Source organism: Lotus japonicus, chromosome 1 (assembly GCF_012489685.1).
Source record: "Lotus japonicus ecotype B-129 chromosome 1, LjGifu_v1.2".
Lineage (NCBI taxonomy): Eukaryota > Viridiplantae > Streptophyta > Magnoliopsida > Fabales > Fabaceae > Lotus > Lotus japonicus.
Window position 1 is genome coordinate 95444474 of NC_080041.1, and position 15390 is coordinate 95459863.

Below are 15390 nucleotides of genomic sequence, written 5' to 3' on the forward strand. Positions count from 1 at the left end.
AATTTGAGGTGTTTCACTAATGAAATTATTCCAGATCAATTAAAATATATATAGTACGACAGTTACAAACTTACATAATTTTTAATTAATATGATATAATTTTATTGACGGGACACAAAAAATCAATCAATGTAAATATAACGATGTTGACCTTTAACTTTTTAAGAGTTATTTCTAAAAATAACTGACTTTGCAGATAGTGATCAAATAGCAAGGTTATATCTACAAGATTATTGTGAATCCAAGAAAAATTTGGTTCATAAATTAAAATGACTTCATTGCGACTATGTTTTAATACTTGGTTCATAAATTAAAATGACTTCATTGTGACTATGTTTTAATACAAAAGAAGCATATTGCAAATAATATATATTGCAAATAATATATAATGTATTTTTTTACTATTAATATAATATTAGTAAAAATATGGTTAATGGAGAACCAAATTTTAATATGGTACACCATAGAATCGCCTCTATATGCATCTTTGGAATGAAATGAATTTATCCTTTTGTGATCATTCATTAATGGATCGTGATGGGCATCATCAACACCTGTAATTTATGACAATTTTTTACGTCCACAACGTGCAAAGTTTATTGTTTTTATTAAACTCCACATACTCCAAGTTGATTGTAACCTGCGCATGTTACTTTTCATTAATTGATTGTATCTTCCTATGAATGACAACTCAGCTAATGAGTTCTTGGAATGTTACTATTTCAATATATACTAGTATTGATCCTACGCCATACACGAATGGAATAAGAATAAGTTAGATCTTTTCATATTTTTTCTTTTTTTAAATATGTATATCACATATTTAAGTTTTTTTTCTCAATTCTTGTTACATTCTAACCCCCCCCCCTTTTCTAATATGCTTTGAATCAATATATTAAAACAATTTTAATCTTCCAGATGTATATACAAAAATATAAAATAATTTGTTTTAGTTAATATTCAAATTAATCCAATAAAACTATTTAATATCAATTTTTTGATGACATATTTGATACATTTAAAACGTAAAATATTACATTTAATTTTTTATTTTAAAAATAAAAATAATCATTAAAAATAATTTGCCAGCATACATCTTAATGGTAAAAAAGTCACAATTGACTTTTATTAATTATTATATTATCATTAGAAACTATTAAATGTCAAATTAATACAATAGTTATTTTTGAAAAAAGTCACAATTGACTTTTGTTAATTATTTTAATGTCATTAATAAATATTAAATACAATATCAATAGTGGGAGAGAGAAAAAAATGAATACGATAGTGGGAGAGAGAATAGAGATGAGAGAATGAATAAAAAATTTGAAAATAATGGGCTAGAGACAGGTGTCAGTTCCTGGTGCAATGAGGGAGGAATAAAATAATGGAATATATTCCTATGAATGACAACTCAACTAATGAGTTTTTAGAATGTTACTGTTTTAATATATACTAGTATGGATCATTCGCTATGCACAAATGAAATATGAGTACTTTATTGACATACATCATATCTTTTCATATTTTTTCTCTTGGTTTTCTTTTTTAAATATGTATATTACCTATTTAAGTTTTTTTTACTAATTCTAGTTACATTCTAACTCCTTTTTTTTTTCTTTCTAATATGCTTTGAATCAATATATTAAAACAATTTAAATCTTCCAAATGTATATACGAAAATATAAAATACAAATATTTTTAGTTAATTTTCAAATTATTCCAATAAAACTATTTGACATCAATTTTTTGATGAAATATTTGATATCATCTAAAACGTAAAATATTACATTTAATTTTTTATTTCAAAAATAAACATAAACATTAAAAAAATATTTTGCCAGCATACATCTTAACGGTAAAAAAGTCACAATTGACTTTTATTAATTATTATATTATCATTAAAAACAATTAAATGTAAAATTAATACAATAGTTATTTTCTAAAAAGTCACAATTGACTTTTGTTAATTATTTTAATGTCATTAATAAATATTAAATGCAATATTAATACATTAATTATTTTCAAAAATATAATATTATTTAATATTTAAATTACTAAAAAAAATCAGAAAATATAAAAATGACATCATCTACCTACTAATTATAGTATGAGAGATAAAACTTATGAAAAAACACATCGAATGAGGATGTGACACTTCTCGGAGTTGTCACGTTTTGATAGTATATATAGTATAGGATATTGAAGCTCTAACTACAGTCGCTTTCCGTCTTGTTTTTCAGAATTTCCCGCTCACAAACTCACGAAGCTAGTCTCTCTCCCCGTCGACTGATCACGGCGGCAAGTGAATACCGCGCATCTCGTCTTCCCTTTGTGTGTGGTTGCTCCGTGCATTCTTTTGTGGTATAAGATTTATTCCTTAGTTTGATTCTGTTATTCTTTCATGTTATCATTATTTTTATGCCTTAATGTTCTAAAATTTCAACTTTTTTTTTGAAAGAATAATTATTGGAGGATTGAACTCTATATTACCTGATCATAGAGACTGTATTATCATTTTATGAACTAATTGGATTATGAAAGGTTGATTAGGATTCTTTTTGTATGTTGTGTTAGACTGAAAGAATGGCAAAAAATTATGAGGGATGTGCCATAGGAATCGACCTCGGCACCACCTACTCTTGTGTTGCAGTTTGGCAGGAGGAACAAGGCAGGGTAGAGATCATTCATAATGATCAAGGGAACAGAATTACTCCCTCCTTTGTTGCTTTCACTGATGAGCAGAGGTTGATTGGTGATGCTGCTAAGAATCAGGCTGCTACCAACCCTGAGAACACTGTTTTTGGTAAAATTTTCTTCTTGAATTACTATCCTCCTCTAAATATTTACATTGAGCAAAACAAATGATACATAGTTGAGAATTGTTATTGTTTATGCAGATGCTAAGAGGTTAATTGGTAGGAAGTATAGTGATCCCATCGTTGAAAATGATATAAGGTTATGGCCATTCAAGGTTATTGCGGGTGTTGATGACAAACCCATGATTGTTGTTAAGTATAAGGGTCAAGAGAAGCATCTTTCTGCTGAGGAAATATCATCCATGATTCTCACAAAGATGCGGGAGATTGCAGAGGCGTATCTGGATTCACCTGTTAAGAATGCAGTTATTACAGTGCCTGCTTATTTCAATGACTCTCAGCGCAAAGCCACTGTAGATGCTGGTGTCATTGCTGGTCTCGATGTTAAGCGGATAATCAATGAACCCACCGCGGCTGCAATTGCATATGGCCTTGACAAAAAAATTAATTGTGTGGGAGAGCGAAATATTTTCATCTTTGACCTTGGTGGTGGCACTTTTGATGTGTCTCTCGTTACAATTAAAGAAAAGGTCTTCACAGTTAAAGCCAGTGCTGGAAATTCTCACCTAGGAGGAGAGGACATTGATAACAGAATGGTGAACCACTTTGTGGAGGAGTTTAAAAGGAAGAACAAATTGGATATTAGTGGTAATGCAAAATCACTTAGAAGGTTGAGAAGCGCATGTGAGAGGGCTAAAAGGGCACTGTCATCAATGGTTGTAACCACCATCGAGGTAGATGCTTTGTTTCAGGGGATTGATTTCTCTTCCTCAATCGCTCGTGCAAAATTTGAGGAAATCTGCATGGACCTCTTTGAAGAGTGTATGGAAACAGTGGATAGGTGCCTTGTTGATGCTAAGATGGACAAGATCAGTGTGCATGATGTTGTCCTTGTTGGTGGATCTTCTAGGATACCGAAAGTGCAGGAGTTATTGGAGGAATATTTCAAAGGGAAGAATCTGTGCAAGAGTATCAATCCTGATGAGGCCGTTGCTTATGGTGCAGCTGTCCAGGCTGCTTCATTGAGTGAAGGCATTAAGAATGTTCCTGACGTGGTGCTCTTTGATGTTACCCCGCTGTCTCTTGGTATATATGCAGAACGAGATGTCATGACCGTGGTGATTCCTAGGAACACTACAATTCCTGTCAAGAAGACAAAAACGTGTTTTACAGCTTTGGAAAATCAACCCAATGTCAAAATTATGGTTTACGAGGGTGAGAGAGCTAGAGCTACTGATAACAATTTGTTGGGTTATTTGTGTCTTTATGGATTTCCTCCTGGTCCTCCTGGCCACCCATTTGATGTATGCTTTTCTATTGATGAAAATGGTATACTAACTGTTTCTGCTAAGGATATAACTAATGGTAACACGAGGGAGGTTACCATTACCAACAACATAGGAAGACTTTCAACCGGAGAAATTAGAAGATTAATTCAAGAAGCTGAGTATTACCAAGCTGAAGATCAGAAGTTCCTCAGGAAGGCCAATGCGATGAATGCTTTGAGTAGATACACTTACACAATGAAAAATGCTATGAAGCATACTAATGTAAGTTCTAAAAATTTACCAATGGATGAGCAGAAAGTTAGAGACGCAATTACAGAAGCTGAAAATTTGCTTGCTGACAACCAACAACTAGAAGCCTATGTGTTCGAGAACTGTTTGAACAAGGTGAGAAGCATCTTTGAACCAGTTGTAGTTAAAAGGAAGCGTGCAAGAAATGATGAGGTAGTTGCTTTGGATGAATAGTAATAAATTTGGAGAAATTTGCTTAGCTTGACCCATGTTGATGGTTTGCTTTTGGAGGTTCTTTCTTCTTTTTATAGGCTGTAATTGGGGTTTTGGTACCTTTTATGTTTGGGCATGATCAACTCTTTTTCCTTCATTGGTTTTTTCCCACTGGGTTTTTCCTTTGAAGGTTTTAATGATGCTCATCTCTTAGTTTGTTTATCATAAAGGAGAATTTAGCTTTGTCTGAGTTATTGATGGTGGATATATCCTTCAGCTGTTCATGAGAGGCTTGTTCTCATTACCCTTTTAATTTTAATAAAATTTCAGTTTTCCCAAAAAAATTATAATTTGTATTCTAAGTAGTGCCATTTTTTAATAACTTATTCTTGACATTGAATCGATCATATGTTGAATCGTTGTCGACCCTTTTGTCTTCGCTCTGTATCTAAGCTAATTGAGTATATGGAAATTTTTGGTTATGAACTCTAGTCATTAGTCATATATAAAGCGATATGTATTCCTTTATGTCATCCTATCCCAATCTTTAAAATGCTTGAAACTTAGTGCTGTTGGATGTTATTTGGTGTCTACTGAGAGCATCTTTTGAACACATTGTAGGCAAAGTTTGGCTAGTTCTTTTGATTTTAGAGCTTTTATGGAACTTGCTGTTCTGTTCGTGATGACGAAAACCTTCCTAAAATTGTTGAAGTTAATTGGCTGTGCATGCGTGTATTAACTCTTACTCATGGTTTTAGACACTCAACTCAACCTCCTGCTCAAGTAGTATTTATCCTCCACAAGCATGTGTTGCATGCTTTGGTACATCTCTTCCATAATTCCATTGTCATTTTCTTAAAAAACAACCAGTTTCATAGCAGGATGGTTGCGAAGGTTGTATAGAGCCCCTTAAATGGACGTGCCAAAGATGTAGAATAATTAACTATGGAGTACACTAATAATCAGAACATGCTCTCCCAAGGAAAAAATCATATGGTTATGTTTTAAGAGTTCAATAACATAAGCAGTTAACCTAGAATTTGGACATGCTTATAAAAATAGCTCATCAGCTTATAAGCTCTTTTGAACTGGTTTTAATTAAGTTTCTCATATTAGCTTGTGATAAAGCATGCGATGAGCACTTATTGACATTGATTAGTTAAACTATTTAACTACATGCACCTTAATTATTAATAAGCTGTGCAGAGTAATTCACCATTTTGTCAAGTGAATGCTGTGACTCAGACCTTATCAAACCTGTCTGAAAAAATTAAACAACCTCAGCTCAATTTGAAATGAGATACAACGGAGCATTGGTGTGGCATCCCGTGATGTGTATATTAGGCGGTTTTAAGAATTATAGATTAATGCTCTTCTTCCCTAACGTGATCACCAAGTTTTGCCTAACCTGTTTCAGTATGCACATATTTTTTCCCGTGATGATGTTCAATGAATCAATGCCCTGATTACACATCTCCTCTTTTCAACACAACAACCTTTCAGCTCCCAGGACATGGATCAATGAACAATATATGTTGGTTTCGGGGTAGAAAGAGTCAAGGTCTATATCTCTTTCTTAAGGATACAGGAGAAAACATGGATTCAACATGGTATTCAAGAGCCTAACAAGAGGCAAGCCTAATCCTAATCCGTGTTTCAGTAGACCCACTGTCTATCAGCGATATTTTTTTTCTTCCAGAAAGTGTGTTGCATCTCCGATTTCTAGCTTTTATTGTTGTCGTGCCAAATTCTGACAACCCTTTTTGGCCCACACCACCATGTCCAGCCGCCACTGCCGCCTTCACCCAACGGAAAAATACTCCGACCACCCCAAAAGGATCGCACGGAGAAGTGCAGCCCATCCCCAGTTGGTTCAACCTGAACGCCCCTCCCACGTGCCGCCACTCTCTGCGAGTGACATCCATGCGCCGCCCACCTTAGCCGCGTGCAAGTGACTGCGCATGGGTGTACAACACCATTATCATCACTTCCAGACAAAAGACCTTGGCAGGCTTCGTTATTTCTTGGGCATAGAGGTTGCACAATCCAAACAAGGGATTGTGATTTCACCGAGAAAGTATGCTATGTATATTTTGGAGGAGATAGGATTGTAAAATGCCAAGCTAGTTGACACTCGTATGGATACCAATGCCAAACTTATGCCAGTTCATGGGGAGCCACTCTTAGATCCAGAAAAATATAGGAGATTAGCTGGAAAGTTGAATTACCTCACTATTACTCATCCACACATTTCATTTTCTATTAGTGTGGTAAGTCAATTCCTGTAAAGAAGATATCATGAGTGTAGTGATTCCTAGAAATACTACAATTCCTGTAAAGAAGACAAAAGTATACTATACAACTATAACCAATCCTTTGTTTTGATTAAGGTTTATGAGGGTGAGAGAACAAGAGCCAGTGATGATAACAATTTGTTAAGCTCTTTTAGTCTTTCTGGTGATAACCAATCCTTGTCTTTCTGGTAACCAATCCTTTCTGTTCTTATCCTAGTTCTTTAATTGATACCATCTTGAACACAGAAAGAAAAACAAAATTCAATGACAAACTACTTTTTTCCTTTCTTCTAAGCCTTGCTGCATCAAAATTTACCTTCTGCATCAAGATGCAAAAACTATTTTATACATATCAGTAATGTCCTGTATTAATAACAAAATGCAAGTCAGTATCAGCTCTTTACGCATATCAGCAGACAACTACACAATTTTTTTGAAATCTTGCGGATGGTTTACCATACATTTCTGAGAAACCGAAAGTGAACAGTGGACTTCGCTTGCTTTTTGATTGCTGGTTTGTTTGGTGAATTAGGAATAAAAAAACTAGTTATTGTGATGAACACTCTATGCATTATGAACAATTTATTTGAGTTTAATTGAGTACTATTTAAACTATATTTAGAAGCATATTCAGATGAATTGGAAATGCTTTGTGTTTTATCTATGGAATTTTTCTTCATGACTTAATGCAAGATTGAACTTTCCATATCCATCCTTTTTTCCCCTTACATTTTTGTATTAATTTTGTCAGTCTAAGCATGTCAGGTCTTCTTTTCCTGAGCGTGGGATTCATGCAATGTATCACAATCACCACACTCTCTTCATAGAAGTCAGCAGATTCACATGAGGTTACTCTACTTCTTGATGGTTAAATTTATATCCATCCTGCACTGTGTTGTTATGAGTACTTATGATGCTATCTACAATCAGGTTTCTGCTAAATGACATTATGTGTCGTAGTTTTATGAAAAAACTGTAGTAGCCGATCAAACAATGCATCAATGAGGGCAATAATTGAATCTTGCAGCATTCATATTAGACCCTATGAGAGTTAGTTAGGTGATGTTTCGTGTGTTCCAGAAATGAAAAGTCAAATTCAATTTTGGCTAATTTATAAGTGGAAGTGGAACTGCTCTTATTCAATTTCAAATTTAATCCAACTTATTACTTGTTGCTTATAAAACTAACAACCGTATTATAAGTTCATAAGATGTGACTGAAAAAATAAAGTTATGATAATCACCAACCCACGGTCCAAGATCTGCCTTACCGAGATTCAGCTGGACTCATGATTCAGAGATCAAGCCCGACACACTTCCAAGTCCCACACAACTTGTGTATCTATGACAAAAAAAACTTGTGATACTAGCCACTAGCCAAAGATATTTGTATCGAAAATGATCAGGCAAACATATAGGTTTGAGAGACACATTTCCGACATATACATTAGCGACGGTTTCTAACCTTTGCAAACTTTTACGGTGATTAAAAACAATCGTTAATGTGCATATTGGAAAGGTGTCCCCTCTGTGTACAAAAACAATCGCTAATTGTTAGTACAAGGTCCTCCTTCGACTACATAACACACGATTGAGCCTTGTTGGCAAGCAATTGTGAAAAAATCGACCACACCTTGTGAGAGGTGTTAGCCAAGGCATAACTTTGGTGTAGAGAGCCAAGAAGTGCAAAACAATTTTAAAAAACTGTAATCAAACAAACTCGTAGCCCAAGCTTTGTTAGCCCCCTTCTTCCCACATAAGATAGTTTTTTGCCCAGCCATCGTGCGGCCCTACCCATCACAGAATTGGATATAATTATTTTAACCGAAAAAATACACACTATGGAGTATCATCAATTATTATTGTTCCACAGTTATCTTCTTTCCTCGGTATCTCCGGTTCATACTTTGTCACATTGCATGAAGTTTCCTTCCGTGAACAATGAGTTCTTCCTTAAGAAAATTATTTGTTTTATCATAAATTTTACTTTCAAAGATGCTCTTAAAGTGTGTATATATAGTACACATTTAAAACTATGAAAATATCAGAATTAAAATTTGTAGTATTGAAACTCTTGCTGATGTTAGCTTCCGATGAGATATTAGTTCTTTTGGCCTCTCCTCTTGCTTAAGAGTTAAGAAGACAAATGATTCTTTTCTTTAATCATGAATAAAATGTTCCCTATCAGTTCTCCTGCGTGCCTCCTTCATCTTAATGAATGCATTTCGTTTTAAAAAAGAATATCTAAATATTAAATGATTGGATGCAAGTTTTAGATAAATAGAGGGTCTTGATTTTGTTCATGAGAGCCATCACCCTCCTTGATTCTGACACGTCATGGTAAAGGGTGAGGGCACACAACTCCCTCCATGTTGTTCCCCACACTGAAGAATTTCTCAAGTTAATTTGTGCAAAGTTAACATAACATAACAACCATTCCCTGAACTAACCTTCACGTCACTTCTTCCAAGTCCCATAAAGCAACCACCAACATCTTTCTTCCCTTCCCTACCTTTCATTCCTCTCCTCATTATTCTTTTCTTTTAACAAACAAGGTAATAATCTTTTCTTTCTATTTTTTCTCATTCTCTGATCATGTAATTGCATATTTCCTCTCAGATGTTATCTGTTGTTATCTTAATTGCTCTAGCACTATACTTCAGTTTCTGTTACCATATCATAGTTCAACCAAATTCTGTTTCTGATTCTTTATTTATGTTCACCCATTGAGTTAATACAGTTAGTTATAGTTTATCCAATGCTGAAATTGTTTCTCAAACCAGTTTTTTTCCCCTTTGGGAATGGAAGGAAGCTGAACATAAACTAGATTGCATGTTTTTAGGCTTGATTATATCAATTCAACTAAGTTCATGTTTGGAAATCTTTGTACGATTTATTCTAAAGTTAAAATCAATTCTAGGGAGAAGCTTCGCTGAGAAACTTTTGGGTGCCAGAATTGATTCCGGGGAAAAGTAAGTTGATTCAAACATACTATAAGAATTGAGTCATGTAAATTTCAAATTACATAAGGGGTTTTTGAGAAATTAACAAGATAAAAGAATTTATGGTCTTACTATTTCTGGTCTGGCTGCCTTTGGTAGGAAAATTAGTTCAACTGTCATGCACAGATACAATAGACAAGGATGTGATATCTGATTTTCTTAACTGTATTGTAGGGTTAGGGTAAGGCCTGTTTGGTTTTTATTTCCTTAATTTTGTTGCATTGTTTTCAATTGGTTTCCTGTTTTGCTTTATAGAGCCCTGACTTTTTTTGTTAATTTGTATTTATTCCCTGATGTCACTTGACATTCTTTTTTTTTGTTCTATTTTTTCCTTGTTAGACCATGGAAATGAGATTGGGACTCTTGTTTCTGGTTGTATTGGGTGCTGCCTGGGCTTGTGATGCAAAAGAACTGGCAAACCCTTTTCATTGGAGCATTAATAGAGTAAACTCTGGCTCTTCAGGTAACATTCTTGACTGATATCATTCTTGTCCTTCTTGACTTTTTATCAGGCAGATATAGGGATGCATGTATTGGACACTAAAATTTCAATCTATCATTTATTAATCAATATTGGTGAACATGCAAAATTGAGTGGCTATTGTTCATAGATTTTACCCTTCAGCAATTAAAAAAATGCTGGTATAGACATGTTAATTGTCAATAGTAAGCTCAAATTAAATTAAAGAGTGGTTTGGAAAGTTCATAGTTTGTAATCATTGTGACATACCAATTTTGTGAGATAATATAAAATGAGATAAGTGCCAAAAGAATGGCATGGAGTATTGAAGTAATAGTATTGGAATTCACCCGTATATACTTAAATAAACCTTCTCAACTAAACTGTTTCAGAAAGCCAATAAGTCTTGTTGCAACATGTTATCTGCTACTCCCATCTTCACAATAATAAATTTAAAAATGATGTATTGGTTTAGTTTCTTATTTTGCCCATCGATGGTAGAGGAAAAAAAAAGTTCTTAAAAATGATTCTGATTAAGTAAACTTGGGTTAAATTAAAGGACAGTGAGTAAAGTTTATGGTTTATAGTTTAGACTCAGAAAGATATGCACTTATAGGAGAATCTGGGTATAAGAGAAACTACATCTATAGTCAGATTAGGAAATATATGTGATAACTGATATATAATTAGGAAATTATATGTTTCAAAAAAAAAAAAATTAGGAAATTATATTCTCTTGTAATTTAGCTTTATCAAATTAAGAGTAAAGGTAACTTACATATAGTTTCCTAATTTTATATCACATACATTTCATAAATATGGGTAGAGATATAATTTCTCTCATACCAAGATTCTCCTACATGACTCATAAAGGCTTATTAATTTTCATTTTACCAAGGAAGCAATTATGCATTGACTGAACATCAAGTACAAATCTATAAAATTTCACTGGCAAGAATAGTTTTCTGTTAAATCAAGTTTGAAATGCAACTGTGGCATTAGTAAGTCATCTTGTTGACCTATCTTCATATTACAGGACTAAACAAAATACCAGATGTTTGTGAACTTTGTGAGGAATATACTTCCAAGGCACTTGATTATATAAAGGAAGACAAGACCCAGAATGAGATTATTGGTATTCTTCACAATACTTGCAACCAGCTTCGCTCATTTGAGCAAAAGGTAGGTCACCTTTTGGATCTCTTCTGTTATGGTTTAGATTCTGTAAATGTTCTCATTTGCTTTGAAGATCAACTTTAATTTACTGCTATGCTCTCTTATGTTTTAACCAACATTCTTGATGGATGGTTTCTACAAATATGCTACTTATCTGTATGTTAACTTGCATATAAAGAATGATAACACCCGGTTTTCTTGTGCCTTGAACTTTGGTATACCTTGTAAAAACTAAGAATGGTGTAAGCAGGTACGGAACCAGAAAAATGGGTAAGGGGAGCGAAAAATTAATACATTAAGCAAAATCAACAGTGATAATTGTAAGCAAGGGCAAACCTGATGCTGTAAAAGCTCACGCTATGAGCGAGGTCCAGGGAGAGGCCAGACCACTTTGTGAATCTAATGTAGGCAACGTTACATGGCATTTTTGCAAGATGCTGATTCAATGGTCAAACTTGTGACCACAAAATCACATGACAGCAACCTTACCGTTGCGCCAAGGCTATGATAATTGGAAAAGTGGTAGTAAATTTTTTTGATAGGGGGATAATACAACATTTGAATACTTGTTATATCAAGATATTTTTCCTCATCAGCCCTACTTTCGAAGTACCTGGTTCCGTCCCTGGATGTAAGACAATAGTCCCCTAGTCAAACAATCTTGAGCACATTTTAGGACTTTAAAGGCTGCATATGTGATGAATCACAATCAGATCCCATATGAATTCATCTGTTTCTTCTGGACTGCAGTGCATTGCTTTGGTGGACTATTATGCTCCTCTTTTCTTCTTAGAAATAGCTGCAGTTCAGCCTGGAGATTTCTGCAACAAGGTCAACCTCTGTCAGAACATTGCAAGTACTTCCTTACAAGTTCAAGAAAACAGCTGCGAGTTTTGCAAAGATACTGTTTCAGCACTATTGTTAAAGTTAAAAGATCCTGGCACTAAGGTAAGTAATTTCATCATCCAGCAACACAAGTGAAATGTGATTTGGAATTTTTCTGTCTGTCCAGATATTAGCAAACTTGTAATCCTAATTTTGCCCCTTCTTGGTTTAAGTTACCTTTAGTTTTATTAAATACTGATCATTTATTTTTAAAATATCAGCTCGAGATAATTGAGACACTACTGAAGGTGTGCAGTTCTGTTGATAAGTACGCCAGTAAGGTAAGACAAATCTGAGAAATTCCTCAGTTTTCCATTCTCTTATTTATTGAGTTACCCTTGCATTTATAAACACAATGTGGCATGGAATCTATCCTTCAGTTCAAATTCAATAAAATGAAGTTTCAAGTTTCAATTTTTATCCAACATCTCAAATTTTCATGCTTGGATCTGCAGTAATTTCCTTATAATGACAATTTCATGTACTGCATCAGTAATTGATTTTAATGTGAAAAAAAAATAGATTTAAAAGATGTAAAAAAAAACAGTTTTTGTATTTAACTAAACTGATTGATGTGAGATGTCTTTGAAATGTGATTAACTGACAGATTAAAAAATCTTTGCACTCACAGAGCACAAAAATTAAACTCTAGGCTTTTTGCTTCTCCTAGAGAAGCAAACTAGTACTACTACTACAATTACCTACAGATAGAGTCAGAGCCAAGGAGTCATCAAAGGAACTTGATTTGCTATCATGCATCATGAACTAGGAAAATATGCATTCACAGGCCGGAGATTTTTTTTATACTATATAGGAAGTGCACAAGATCATAATTTTCCAATTCAAGTTATTCTTTCCATTAATTGAAGATTTTTCTAATTTCTCTTCCAAAATGTTTGCAGTGCAAGAAGTTGGTTTTCGAGTATGGGCCCTTTGTTTTTGACAATGCAGAGAAATTCCTGGAGAAGACTAATATATGCACTGCATTGCATGCCTGCGAGTCGTCTTCACTCTTCAGCAGTATTTAGCCAAAGAGCCTTTCTTTCTGACTCTTAATTATGGAAACAAAACTTTAACCAGATTCATGGTGCACCTGAATCTGAATGTAATTTTTTCTAAACTATCATCTATAGATGTATTGGTATATCCTCAAAAAAGTTACTTCCTAAATAATGGTTGTAATAGTCAACCTTGTTTAGTAGATTGGATTTTTATACACACTGTTCATCAAGAGTAAAAATGTAAATGCTTTATCTATGTATTTATGCTGTACAATATCTACTCTCATTAATTGTCCCAAGGTTACCGTCTTGAAATTCCAACCTGGTGTTTCTCCATTTTGCAAGCATGCTAATTCAGTGAACGAAACCCATCTGCTGTTAGAAAGCTTCTATGCTCTGAGGGTTAGAGTGGCTTGGTTAAGTAGATTTAGCCAACTCAAATGTGAATCACACCTTTAGATAAATTAGCATTGACATTATTAGGAGTTAATACTTCTAGATCTAAATTAGTAAAATCTCTTATGCATGTTCTCAAAGTGTTTGTGTGGGGTTCTATGAACTAGGCCAGTTGTTTAGAAAACTGATTCATAGTTCAGGTAAGTGATAATACCAGCTGACTTTATGTCCTAAGGTAGAGAACCTTCTTGGTAGATATTTGAGTAGGAATAATGTTGCTTTCACACCTTTCTTTGGGGTGGAAAGAAGTGGAAGGATGAGAGAGATATAAAGAAAAGAAAAAGTAAGAGAGAAAAAGTATGAGATGTGATAATTAATAAGAAGAGAGAGAGAGAAATAAAAATAGGTGGAAATAGAGTGTATAAAAAATGAGGTGTGAACATATCATTATTGAGTTGAGTAGTTATATTATGTGGTATAGCCGTATAGTTGTAAACTCATTTGATGCTGGTCAAGCACAACCCTCGAGTCATCAGAGCAGCAACATCAAATCCGACATGGCCAGGAACTAGATCAAGACCTGAAACAACAACAAACCACCACTCGGTTCTGCATCTGATGAACACAAACTCAACCTAGGAGAGCCACCACCGTGAACGTCATCCATGAGAGATGGAAGGTCATCACCCACCATGAAATCATAATCTGTGCGACCCAGAGCATCCATCCTCACCTAAATATCCTTCATCACGACATAGATAACCAATCCCTCATAGGTAGTCCAATACATTTCATCCAACACAACAAAAGAATCAACCCGTACAAAGAACTTTACTTCACAATCAATAAGATACTGATAAGAAGCACCTGCACCTCTAACCATGCGCAATCAACTAGAGAATTCTCAAAACGAGCCAAACAAGAAAAACCATCATCATCATCCAAAGGAGATTATCCACCGTCATCATCTCCCGAAGACAAAACCGGTATCGCATTGCTGGGAAAATTCAAAACATATGTACTAGCATAGGTTTATGGGAAGAGAAACACATCTTATAATCCGCTCCTCAAGAACCAAATACTTGGTCGCCGAAGGTACAACATTGTCTCCTTTAGGGACCGAAGGAGAATCGATTCAAACCGTGAGTCGGCCGGTTTTGGCAAGTTCTACCGGTTCTTGATCGGTTAATACGTGTTATGATCATTTTTAGAACATCCTATTTTAGAGGTGAATCTGACCACTTGCATGGCCTGTTCCCGGCCCAGTCCGATTCAGATAACCATGGTAAAAAATCATGTTTCAATAATAAAAATTCCAACTCAATTTGGTGTTATTTCATTAAAAAAAAATAAAAAAAATTTTATTTAAATTTTTTTACTGGTTAATTTCTGCATTGACGGTGCAAAGTTTTTATACACAGTCAACCAATCGGATTTCAAGAATGTGAGAAAATGTGTTTTTTCTAATTAATTTCATTAATTGATGTGACACATCATTATCATATGTTTGGTTGACGGTGTAAAAAAACTTTACACTATCAATGCATCAACTTTTTTCTCAAAATTTAAATAAAAATGATATGACTCATCTAGTTGAAAAAACTCACCACATCGGGTTGAGTCGGGCC

The 15390-nt window shown here is 34.2% G+C and overlaps 2 protein-coding genes across 4 annotated transcripts; both read left to right on the plus strand.

Moving 5' to 3' along the window:
* Positions 1 to 2583: 2583 nt before the first annotated feature.
* On the plus strand, positions 2584 to 4879 carry LOC130728050 (heat shock cognate 70 kDa protein-like). Its single transcript, XM_057579378.1, has 2 exons — positions 2584 to 2806; positions 2901 to 4879. Exons 1-2 carry the CDS (start codon positions 2587 to 2589, stop codon positions 4568 to 4570), a joined length of 1890 nt encoding a protein of 629 aa, XP_057435361.1. The 5' UTR covers positions 2584 to 2586; the 3' UTR covers positions 4571 to 4879.
* Positions 4880 to 9238: 4359 nt separating this feature from the next.
* Positions 9239 to 13640, plus strand: LOC130728054 (uncharacterized). 3 transcript variants are annotated; one of them, XM_057579386.1, is made up of 7 exons: positions 9302 to 9397; positions 9763 to 9814; positions 10184 to 10307; positions 11341 to 11486; positions 12231 to 12428; positions 12587 to 12646; positions 13268 to 13640. In XM_057579386.1, exons 3-7 carry the CDS (start codon positions 10187 to 10189, stop codon positions 13391 to 13393), a joined length of 651 nt encoding a protein of 216 aa, XP_057435369.1. In that variant the 5' UTR covers positions 9302 to 9397; positions 9763 to 9814; positions 10184 to 10186; the 3' UTR covers positions 13394 to 13640. The 3 variants fall into 3 exon arrangements, with proteins under 3 accessions (XP_057435368.1, XP_057435369.1, XP_057435370.1); XM_057579385.1 differs by lacking the exon at positions 9763 to 9814 and having other exon boundaries at positions 9239 to 9397; XM_057579387.1 differs by lacking the exons at positions 9302 to 9397; positions 9763 to 9814 and adding an exon at positions 10005 to 10025.
* The last annotated feature ends 1750 nt before the right edge of the window (positions 13641 to 15390 follow it).

What these genes read in the sequence shown, in the direction of transcription:
- LOC130728054 (XM_057579385.1), top strand. Translation starts at nt 10,187, where the DNA reads ATGGAAATGAGATTGGGACTCTTGTTTCTGGTTGTATTGGGTGCTGCC. An exon ending in AGTAAACTCTGGCTCTTCAG is followed by an intron (nt 10,308 to 11,340) that starts GTAACATTCTTG and finishes TTCATATTACAG; the next exon opens with GACTAAACAAAATACCAGAT. An exon ending in TTGATAAGTACGCCAGTAAG is followed by an intron (nt 12,647 to 13,267) that starts GTAAGACAAATC and finishes AAATGTTTGCAG; the next exon opens with TGCAAGAAGTTGGTTTTCGA.
- LOC130728050 (XM_057579378.1), top strand. Translation starts at nt 2,587, where the DNA reads ATGGCAAAAAATTATGAGGGATGTGCCATAGGAATCGACCTCGGCACC. An exon ending in CCCTGAGAACACTGTTTTTG is followed by an intron (nt 2,807 to 2,900) that starts GTAAAATTTTCT and finishes TTGTTTATGCAG; the next exon opens with ATGCTAAGAGGTTAATTGGT.